This window comes from Mus musculus, chromosome 9 (assembly GCF_000001635.26).
Source record: "Mus musculus strain C57BL/6J chromosome 9, GRCm38.p6 C57BL/6J".
Taxonomy (NCBI): Eukaryota; Metazoa; Chordata; class Mammalia; order Rodentia; family Muridae; genus Mus; species Mus musculus.
In genome coordinates, this window is record NC_000075.6 from 116065601 (window position 1) to 116076678 (window position 11078).

The 11078-nt window shown below is 44.5% G+C and overlaps 1 protein-coding gene across 3 annotated transcripts in view; it reads left to right on the top strand.

Moving 5' to 3' along the window:
- Gadl1 (glutamate decarboxylase-like 1) overlaps positions 1-10576 on the top strand; it is a 191506-nt gene extending 180930 nt beyond the window's left edge. For 2 of the 3 annotated variants that reach the window (XM_006512319.3, NM_028638.1), the window contains one exon: positions 8340-10576. In XM_006512319.3, the coding sequence (XP_006512382.1) occupies positions 8340-8513 (174 nt within the window). In that variant the 3' untranslated portion in view covers positions 8514-10576. The remainder of the gene's footprint in view (positions 1-8339) is intronic. The other variant, XM_017313627.1, reaches the window with a different exon arrangement.
- The last annotated feature ends 502 nt before the right edge of the window (positions 10577-11078 follow it).

The following is an 11078-nucleotide window of genomic DNA, read 5'->3' on the forward strand; positions in this document are numbered from 1 at the left end:
AACATAGGTAGAGAGATAGATAGGTGGGTAGAAGATAGATAGATAGATAGATAGATAGATAGATAGATAGATAGATAGATAAAAATAAGGAGGCAGGTAGATCTTTGAGTTCAAGGCCAACTTGGTCTGCAGCACAAGTTCCAGGACAGCCAAGGCTATGCAGAGAAACGCTATCTTGAAAAACCAAAAACAAATAAAGAACAACAAGAACAAAAGCTTAAAACTGTGGTGTGTCCCAGTGTGTCATATAGCACACCGTTTTGCCCAGTCAGCTTTTCTTGCAAGTGTTCATTGCAATGAGTCATTGGTTTGGTTTGAGGCCCCTGGCTTCTACTACACCATCAGTATTGGATCTTCCCTGGGACTCCTCCGATATCCTGTCACTACCTACATTCTGCCCCTCACCTGGTTACCTGTGTGCAGGTGCGGCTGGTTACCTGTGCTCACACACCATGCGTCTGTCTCCTTGTATCTTCCCAGCGATTCTCCTGCATGGCTCTATCCCAGAGTCTCCTCTCTTTCCCAGATGCTCCACCTCTATTTCCTGCCTAAGCCATAGGCCTTTGGTGGTAGCATAGACCACAGACATCTGACGTCGACACAGACCCCTTCTGTTGTAGGGCCACGAGCCCAGGACTACTGATCCTGGTGGCAGTCTGGGCTGAGACTTCACCATGGCCTTAGGTGGCAGTGCAGTCTACTCACTGTTCCTCATCACCTCACATCTCCAGATCTGCTTCTCTGTCTTCCCACTACACACTTCTGCCCCTCCTGTACTGAAAAGATAGTACCTAAAGGTAGAGGTTGTAAAGATTGTAGGCCAAAATATGAGCTTAATGTTGCAGGTATAATTTCTTTTTCATAAATTACTAAGTATAGTCATTTAATTTTTAATAATTTTATCACATTTATTTGTGTGTGTGTGTGTGTGTGTGTGAGTGTGTGTGTGTGTGTGTGTGAGTGTGTGTGTGGTGTGTGTACAGTTGCCATAATGCATGTATGTATAGTCAAAGGACAGCTTGCTCTCCCCAGCCCTGTTGGTCCCTGAGACTGAACTCAGGTCATCTGCTTGGTGGCAGTCACCTTTTCCTGGGGACCATTTTACCTGTTCATAAATGTCACCACTGTTAACATTCTTTTTCTGCTCTATATTGTGTGGGTCAGGAATCTGGAAAGAAGTAACTTAAGGAAGCCTTATTTTAGCTCACGATTCGAGGGTGTCACCCCCATGGAGCCCACATTCGCTCCTATGTTGCCAGACAGAGGCATTGTATTTAATGCCCTAAAGAGCTGCAGTCAGAATGGCATGGAATAAACCAGTCACCAAAAAAAATCTCAGCACATGGAGACGTCACTTCAGGCGATGACGGAGGCAGATGCCATTCTCAGGAAGTGGACAGAGCCTCTTCATCCTCCTTAGCACCATCCTCGAAGGTTCCTTCTCTCCCTGAGGTTTGCTTGCTCTCCTGGGGCTCTAAGCGACCCCAGGGCTCTAAGCAACCTCCCCAGCTCTGTGGGTGAGATTTGAATTCTGCCCTTTCATCGTTGCTCACTCACCTATTGTATCAGGCATCAATTTGGGGAGAAAAGTCTTGTCTGTGCTCACATAGCCAGGGCCCTGGGAAGGGATAATGGGCCATCACCCCCAGGACGCAGGGGAAGTGGGGGTTCGTTCTTGCTTTCTCACTCTCCAGAGGAGAGACCATTTCCAAGGGATGATGTTAAGAATCCTTGAGAAACATAAAAATCCTTTCAACTCTGACTTCCTCTCCTTTAGCTATTTACTGTGGTCCACAGCAATGTTAGTCAGTCATGGGAAAACCAGGAAGGACCGAGAGCATCAGGGCTGTCACTGACCGAACAAGGACACGTGGACATTGGAGACAATGGGATTCCTTCATGGGTGGGGTTATGGCAAGACCTGTGGGTTATTTAATGCCCTGATCTTGGGAATGCTAAATGCAAGTAGCTCTCCACAGTCACTGAAGCCATCTTAAATGGTTTAGTGTGCTGTATATGCAAGTGCAACAAATGTGTGTGTGTGTGTGTGTGTGTGTGTGTTCATGTATGTGTGTGTAGCTAGAGGTCAGCATTCGATGTCTTCCCATATATTATTTTTTGAAGCAGGATCTCTCTCTCTCTCTCTCTCTCTCTCTCTCTCCCCCCCCCCCCTCTCTCTCTCTCTCTCCCCCCCCCCCTCTCTCTCTCTCTCTCTCTCTCTCTCTCACTGTGGAGCTCACCAGGTTGACAATACCAGCCTGCTACCAAGCTGCAGAGATCCTCTTGTTTCTGCCTCCCACATTCTGAAATTGTGGGCACACCCCAACATCCCACTTCCGTTGATTTTTACCTGGATCCAATCTCAGGTCCTCACGGTATTCTGTGGTGAGCACTTGGCCATCTCCCCAGCCACCGGCACACTTTCCCAAGCCCTGTGCCACTCTTCCTACCTCTGCTGGAATTTACTGAAATGCACTTCACCTCTCAGCGCACAAAGGACATCTCTGAACGTGGCTGAAATGCGGGTGTTGGCCCCCAACACCTCTTGGGTTGCTCACAGCTCAGCTGGCTGCTGGAACACAAACGAATATTAAGCTTTGCTTTATAGAGGGCATAAGCTGTTTATTGTGTCCATTCTTCAGCTAAAGCTTTCGGTTCAGTTTGGTTTATTTTTATGACTGTTCATTTTAGCTGGCCTCAAATCTATGACCGACATTAGGTTTATTGGCACGTCCGCCCGAATTGTCTCTATGGTGTAAACACCACGTGAAGCTAACTGCCTCCTTCAGACACGATGACTCCAGACTCCTAATTTTGGGACTTGCTCACTTGTGTTAGAGAAAGCATGAGTGGGAGGGACAGTTCTTTTCAATGGAGGCACACACTAGTCTGACTTTTCAGATGTACCTGGGAGAAATTAGGCTAAAAATATTCATAGTTGGAAGAGGCGTGTCTAGAGGCAATGTAGCCTTTTTCTTCTTGTTCCGCCAAGCTGAATCCATCTTTTGGATGCGTGTGATTTCATGGACTACAGATCACCAATTTTGTATCATTTAAGCTTGAGAGACTTACAGGGATATATCTCAACTCTAAATTATGGGGCGGGGTATCTGGGCAAGGACACCGAGCAGAGGAGCAGGGACAGGTAAAGAATTAAGACAAGAGAGATACTAAGATGTGGGCCACAGATACATTGGAGAGAGAAAATTGACTCTTCAAGGACTCAGAGTGAAAATGCTCACTGTTTTCTGGGGCATGTTTAAGTAGGTTTTACCCTTGACAAACAATCTGACTAACTTCTCCAAATTTCTCTGGCTTTGAAATTTTTATTTGTGGCAAATTGATGTAAGTAATTCAAAAGGAGATTTCGTTCCCCACCCTTCCCCTCTCAAGATTGCATCTCTTACCTAGCATGCCCACCTCCATCTCTGCAGCTGTTTTAGCAAGAATACTTTGTTATTCAGTGTCTCCCAAACTCATATGAAGTATATCTGAGCTCCTCAGTAAACAAAAATACAGCCCACCAGGCAGATCCATCTAGATGTAAATCCAGCACTCTGACAGGTATCTCGAGGTAGGTGAGCTGTGTCTTCAAATACCTGTAGGAAACACCAAACTTGCTTCTCAAGCTTCATGTGATAGCACACTAAGTAACAGATTCCAGGGGAACCTGGCAACCTGGAGTCACTTCTGAACTTGGACTTCATGGTCATTTCTTCACTCGCAAAATAGGCCTGTATGCTGACAAGCTAGGCAAACACTTCTAGAAAACCATTGGAAGTCGTTCCTATCCCTAATAAATTTCAGTGGTGCAGCACCACTAAGAAACACTGTCAAGGTAACCAATGATAGTCCCAACTTCCTACAAGTAAGCTCACATTGTCTGGACTGGAAATAAGGTTGGAGCCCGAATGGAAGATCCTACAGTCACTGCGCACACAAGGTGTGAGAATCCGCGTCGAAACCCCGCTAAGGTGCAAAGGCTTCCCCTAACAATGAGGCGCAGTCGATGCTTTGAGGGGCAGAAATCAATCAGAAGTTGTGGATTTCTCAGCATTTCTGAAGATTCAAGTCTTAACAGATGCTCATAGAGGGGGAAAGGGGGGGGGAAGTGGGGGTTAGGGGGGAGGAGACCAGGTACAAATTAAAATTGGTTAAAAGCAAGTTAATTTTAAGAAATGCATGGTGTATTTCCTAATGTGAGTACTTAACAGCTTTGGAGCACAATGGCTTGTCTTTTATACAATCCACCTTGTAAGCTACACTTTGGTTCATTGTAGGGAGGCTGCCATGGTAACACCTCAAACCTCTGACATCTGCCGTTTCTTATAGAAAGCCATCTATATAGATACAGATACAGATATATGCAAAAGATATGTAAAGTTTTTAAGATTCCCAAAGCATTATGAAAAAAATCTTCCAAAATCACCATTGAGTTTGCTTTGTGTTGGCATCTTCTGCTGGTCATGGAACCTGTCCTTAAGTGGTTTGTATAGCCAGTCAGACTCCATTAGAGAAAACATTTTTTTTCTTTGTGACAGATTATCAATTGTGATTTATTTGTGTTTTAAATCTACATGTATGTATTCATTATGCACATTGGTGCACGGGCCCTAAGGGGTCAGAATTCCTGGAACTCCAAGAGTTATTGATGGCTGTGAGCTACCATGTGGGTTCTGGGAAACAAACCTGGGTCTTTTGCAGGAGCAGTGAGTGCTCTAACTGCCGAGCCAGCGCTCCCAGCCTCTTAGTTTTGATTTTTTTTTTTTTGAGACAGGATCTTATATAGCCTATATGAGCCTTGAATTCTTGATCTTCCAACCTCCATCTCCTGCATTCATAGATTCATATCCGTGTTAGTTTTATGTATGGACACATTTTTTTTTCAAAAGATATTGTCTGGATATGACCATCTTTCTTTATAAGCTGAGAAGCAGCTAGGCCAGTTGTTATCAAATGGTTACACCTGGTTGGAGAGAGTCATTTTTTTTGTTTGTTTGTTTGTTTTGTGCTCCCTTCTGTTTAAGCACCTTTAAATGCCCTGTGTTGTAGCAGGATAACCAGAGAATGCTGTTGAAATGACCCAATCATTACTGGAACGTAATTTACAGAGGGAAACAGAAATCCTATGGAAACAAGGAAAGGAAGCTGCAGTGCTGTGAAATGGAAGTGTCAGGATCCTCCCCCACTTAAGATGAGAGAACCAAGCTCACTGAGGCACAAGGGAAAGAATTTGATTTACAATTTGAAGGAAAAGCTGAGGGAAAATAATTGAGAGCCAGGAAGCAATCTCGGCCCCGCCAAATTGCTTTCTGCCATGCGTGCCCCATTTAGGTGTGAGACTCCTGGACTTACATTGCATTTGCGCATATTTCCCTTTCCCTGTGAATATTCCATCTTGCCAGATTAGGAGTGCTCCCCTGCTGCCGCCAGCAAAAAGGGAGGTTCTGAATTGCCCAGTATCGGCCTGGGCCTTACAGCCTTGTAAAGGGAGAACGGTGGTGTGTTTAAGCACACGGGTGGTAATCTGACTGCTAAGGAAAACACTCCACGCTGTAAACACGTGGGCGCTTTTCAATTAGTTCAAAATGAGCAATGCAAAGCAGAAAGAACTGGCAAAATGTTCACAGTACTGACTGCTACCTTTATGATGAAGATTTGTGCTAACAGATTCCATAGGGAGTTGGCTGTGAGGGTCCTCCAGACTTTCTTACCCACTCCACACTTCTGGATAGATGAGGCCCTTACCATGGGCCCAGTAGTGACTACTGCTAGGAATTAATCTTTGAGTTCACTGACAAGTTAATAAATTCCCTGCGTACTGTCAAGCTCTCTCTCCACTCATTCTCTGGGACCCAGAGATATTTTATTACTTCTTCGCAATCTCAGAAAACCAGAAACAAACTTGAGCTTGGGACACTCCTCTCGCTTCCCACTTCAAGAGCGTTGCCCGTGGAAACCTATATAATTTTTGCGCCTGATGCAAGAGCAAAAATTTAAACCTCCAGAACATCTTTATATTAAAACATACCCTCTTGTGTTTACAGTTTAGTACATTGGAAAATATTTTTGAGGCTGGATGATGCCTCAGTAGGCAAAGATGCTTGCTCCTGAGCCTGCCAACCTATGTTGGTTGGCAGATGGAGAGAATGGACTCTTGCAAATTGTCCTCTGGCCTCCATCCATGTGGTAGTGGCATGCACCCTGCTTCTTTCCAAAAAAGAAAGGAAGGAAGGAAGGAAGGAAGGAAGGAAGGAAGGGAGGGAGGGAGGGAGGGAGGGAGGGAGAGAGAGAGAGAGAGAGAGAGAGAGAGAGAGAGAGAGAGAGAGAGAGAGAGAGAAAGAAAGAGAAAGAAAGAAAGAAAGAAAGAAAGAAAGAAAGGAAGAAAGAAAGAAAGAAGAAGTTAAGGCAAAAAATATTTCTGATTTGCTTCTAAGCTTGGCAGCCTGACAGATTCGCTTTGATAACATTGTCACTGGGCTTGAGTGCTGTCCTAAGCTGACTCTGAGTCCTGAATGCTTTCCATGGGGGTAGGGGGGACAGGAAATGCCCTCCTTGGAGAGCAAAACAGAAGCACTGAAAAGTAAGTTGGCACAGACAAACAAAACTAGGCTGAAGCCATGAGTATAGGTGCTTCAAATCGGCAGGGAGTCCGAGCTGATCTGTGCCGTGGAACTGCAAGCTCATAGCAATGGATCTAAGAGGGGCCATGATCCTAAAAGCATCCAAGGATCACAAGCTGCTAGCTCTGAACAGACATGTGGCCCTTGTGATCAAGGCCTTCCTAATATTGATCGCTGCTGGCACCATGCTGGGATTTCCATCACAGCCTCAGTTTACATACAGGTAGCCAGTGATAGCTTGTTTGAATAGAAAAAAAAAATGTGGCTTTATCACAAGTCTACATAAGACTTGCTCTACATTATGTGGTGACCAAGTGGGGTTGTGACCAGATGTTAAGAGCACACAGTGATATCTGAATGAGAAAAAGTTCATGTTACATGTGTGAGCACCCACATACACATATGATACATGCATATCCATGTACATACATATCAGCAGGGAAGCTCCCTACTTAAGTCCATGAGTGTTAGTAAAATCCTAAAACAAAAAAAGAACAGATCTATAACCATGCAGCATTTTTGTTTGTAATTTTTGTATTTTACATAAATATTTTCCCATTATACTTGCACAGCTATATACATTTTATTTCCTCATCTTCGACTGAAAGGACCTTTGTTTTATTTTCTTGTCCATTGAGTGGGGCTTTCCAAATGCTTAAGTGAGACTTCTCTTAAATAGAAGTCAGATAGCTCACGACCCATTACCATCTTATAATGTACACTCATGGAGACTCATCGGCAGCGTTCAAGCCAGGCATGGCCATGACAGCAGAGACAGACAGTGTGTGTGTGTGTGTGTGTGTGTGTGTGTGTGTGTGTGTGTGTACATCCTACTAAATTATATATCCTGGGTAGCAGATGTAACACAAGTACAAGGAAAGTGTGAGATACATTTTATCAGATAAAAAAATCTGCCAAGTAACCACCCACTCTGAGACACATTCCTCTTGTGCTTTCCTTCTGACTGGAATGCCCCATCGTGTCCTGTTTGCACACCTATCCTCTTTGCCCATATCTTCTATCCTTCAAAGCTCATGGCCTATCGCGGTCCCGAGAGCTCATTGGCCAGCCAGCAGAGCTGAAATGGCAAACCTTGGTTCAGTAAGGATCCCATGTCCTAGGTAGCTTTAACCATCAACTGGACCTAGCCTGGAAGGGAGTCTCAATTGAGAGATCTCCCAGATCGTATTGAATAGTGCCAGGGAGAGTGTCCTGATTGTTAGTTGGTATAGGAGGGTACAATCTACTAGGGACAGCACTACTTCCTGTCCAGGTCATCCTGGACTGTATAAAAAAGAATTATCAGCACTCAAATAAGCCAGCAAAAGCCAGCCAGCAGTGTCCCTTCATGGTTTCTGCTTCAGGTTTCTGATTGAGTTCCTGCCCTGACATCCCTTGATGATAGACTGTAATCTGTACACTGAAATGCACTCCTTCCTACCCCGAGTTGCTTTCGAGCAGAATAATTAATCCCAGCATCAGAATGGGATCTCAAGATTCTCCTGAGCCTGACCCTCCTCATCTGCCAGTGGATGCTGCCACCACCTCCCCTTGGTGCCAAGGGTGAGCTAACACAGCACAGCCACTCAACTTGGTGTCTATATGCGACAAGTTCTCCATGCCTTGGAACAAGACTGAGAGACGCAGCAGCTGAACGAGAGAACAGGTGAAGTGCTCGGCCATACGGTTTCATCCATGTCCTTTCTCCCCTTGCAGGTGGCCCCAGCCATCAAGGAGAAAATGATGAAGAAGGGAAGTCTGATGTTGGGCTACCAGCCCCACCGGGGGAAGGTCAACTTCTTCCGCCAGGTGGTCATCAGCCCTCAAGTGAGCCGGGAAGACATGGACTTCCTGCTGGATGAGATAGACAGCCTGGGGAGAGATATGTAGCCATGGCTTTCTTACCCCCAATGGCACCACTCCTGTCCTGGGGAGGGTCACAGATCCAGTGCGTCTGAAGACACACTAGGTAGATGACAATCCTGGTTCGATTAGGAAACATGTCCACTCCCCCCCTCCCCCGAAAACCAAAATGCTAAGCAAATAGTCCTAAGGGCTCTTTGGCTGCCTGCTGCTGCTGTTTGTATCATGGAGAAAGTAGATGTAATAAAAAATTATTCCCTCAAATATTATCCTTGGAAACAACCCCGGGGAGACTTTAGGCAGTGCCATGTGGATGGAAACGGGATTGTAAGTCCCATTGCTCTTTAGAAAACAAAGAAACACCACGTGGAGCTTACAGCAGTGAACTCTAGTGTGGCCCCTGTGCCACCAGCATCAGCACCATCAGGGATTTACTGAAAACACAAATTCTCCAGCCTTACCCCACACTACCTGAACCTCTAGTTCCAGCATCCTGAGGTTTAATCAGCCCAAGAGGTGAGTCTGATGCACAATGCATCCTGAGAAACAATGATCTAGTAAAAGCCTTTACAGATGTTTTGCCCCCTAAAAGACATGTGATATTTCAATAGCCCTCAATCAGTCTTTGAAAAATACAGCTGTGGCATTTGTGCTACAAATGTTTAGGGAGTCTGAAACAACTGGAACATGTCAAAGAGGTACACAGACCACATCTCCTCTCTCTCTCTCTCTCTCTCTCTCTCTCTCTCCCTCCCTCCCCTCTCTCTCTCAATCTCTCTCTCTCTCTCTCTCTCTCTCTCTATATATATATATATATATATATATATATATATATATATATATATACATATATATATATATATACAAAGTGTGGGCTTGTTGTTCAGTCACTTTTTACTAGGTAATCATGGAAACTCAATAGCCACACTTCAGGTCCCACTGTGCCTTTAGTGAGACATGGCAGTTTCTTGGTTGATAGAAAATACCACTGGGGTCACTGGGGTGAGATAGTTTGCAATCCCCTTATATTATATTTGTTTGCTTGTTGAAATATTCAGATACACACACACACATACACACACACACACATACATACATACATACATATATATATATATATATATATATATATAGAGAGAGAGAGAGAGAGAGAGAGGGAGAGAGAGAGGGGGGGAGAGAGGGAGAGAGGGAGAGGGAGAGAGAGGGAGAGGGAGAGAGAAACTATGCATGTAAGATTCTTACTGCCTAAAGATGTATGTTTTATTTGGGCTGAAGGTTTTGTTTCAGGAGTCAGAATGAATCACTATTCTAATTCATCTGCATTATAAATTAGGATAGAAACCAAACAGTTTTGATAAGAGATTAAAAAGCATCAATCCATTCAATCCATTTCTCCAGGCATGATATTGGATGGGAACAAACACTGCACGTCTGTGTGGGTCTCTGTCCCTCTTTTAGGTTCGGGAATGCATTTCTTATCTTCACTCTTGGCTTTGTAGAGAATAGATTAATTCCAGAAGCGAAGTCCAAGGTTGTACAACATTCTGTCTCTCAAACTCTCTCTGCAATGTTTGTTAGAGTTTTCGGTGGCCTATCTTGCTCAGAGACTCTAGAGTCGGAGACCTCTCTGTGCCGGTCCCCTGCTGTTCCCAGAAGGGGGTGACTGCAACTCGCTCTGGGGCCATCACCTTAGATTTATTTCTGGGTGGGGGTGGTTCTTGACTAAGAACAGAGATGATTCACAGGTGACATAGATGAAGGCTGTATGTTGAGATTTGCCCAGGTGTGGGGCTGGCGATCACTCATGCTGGATCACTAACTCCTGACATTTAAAATTTGAGAAACAGCTGTGTACTGCGTAGTGCGCACCAAACATCGTCACTGTAGACTGTGCAGTCGGTCACTGTCTTGACTCATGAGGGTATTTTCACTTCATTTTCTGGGTTACCTCAAACTCCCTGGCGGAGGGAGCTATCTGTTCATGATTTGATTCTTGTCGCCTTTAAAAAATTGTTCTACATAAAACGCTCCTAAGACCGATGCTAGAAATAAGTTGGATTTCATGAAATAAAAAGCTCTGTCAGCACTGTGCATGACTGGCATTTTTTTTAAATGACAGTTCTATTTCTATAGACTATATCAATACATTCCTAAGAAGTGAACTGGGTTCAACTGGAAATTTAGTTTAACAGTTGAAGAGGTCAGAAATGTTCTGTCTTAGTCAATACTCGTCCCCCTCCCCCCAAATCAGAAAAGAGTAAATAGTAAAGTACGGGTTTGTTGTTCAGTCATCTTTTCCACTAGGTAATCATGGGAAACTCATTAGCCCAGCTCAGGTCCAGCAGCCACCGATGAGACATGGCAGCTTCTTGACTGATGAAAATCCCTCTCGGGTCAGATGGTTTAGACTCTCATATTTTCATTTGTTTCTTGAAATATTCAGAGTACACTGTCAATCAGGGGTTTGTCTCAATGGTTAGAAGAGTAATCGTTTGAGAGGATAGGGTAAGAGCGCACTCAGTAAAACATGAGCCTTAAAAGCATCCAGACCTGAGTCAGATCTCTCAGAAGTCACTAAATGCAGTGGCCTGG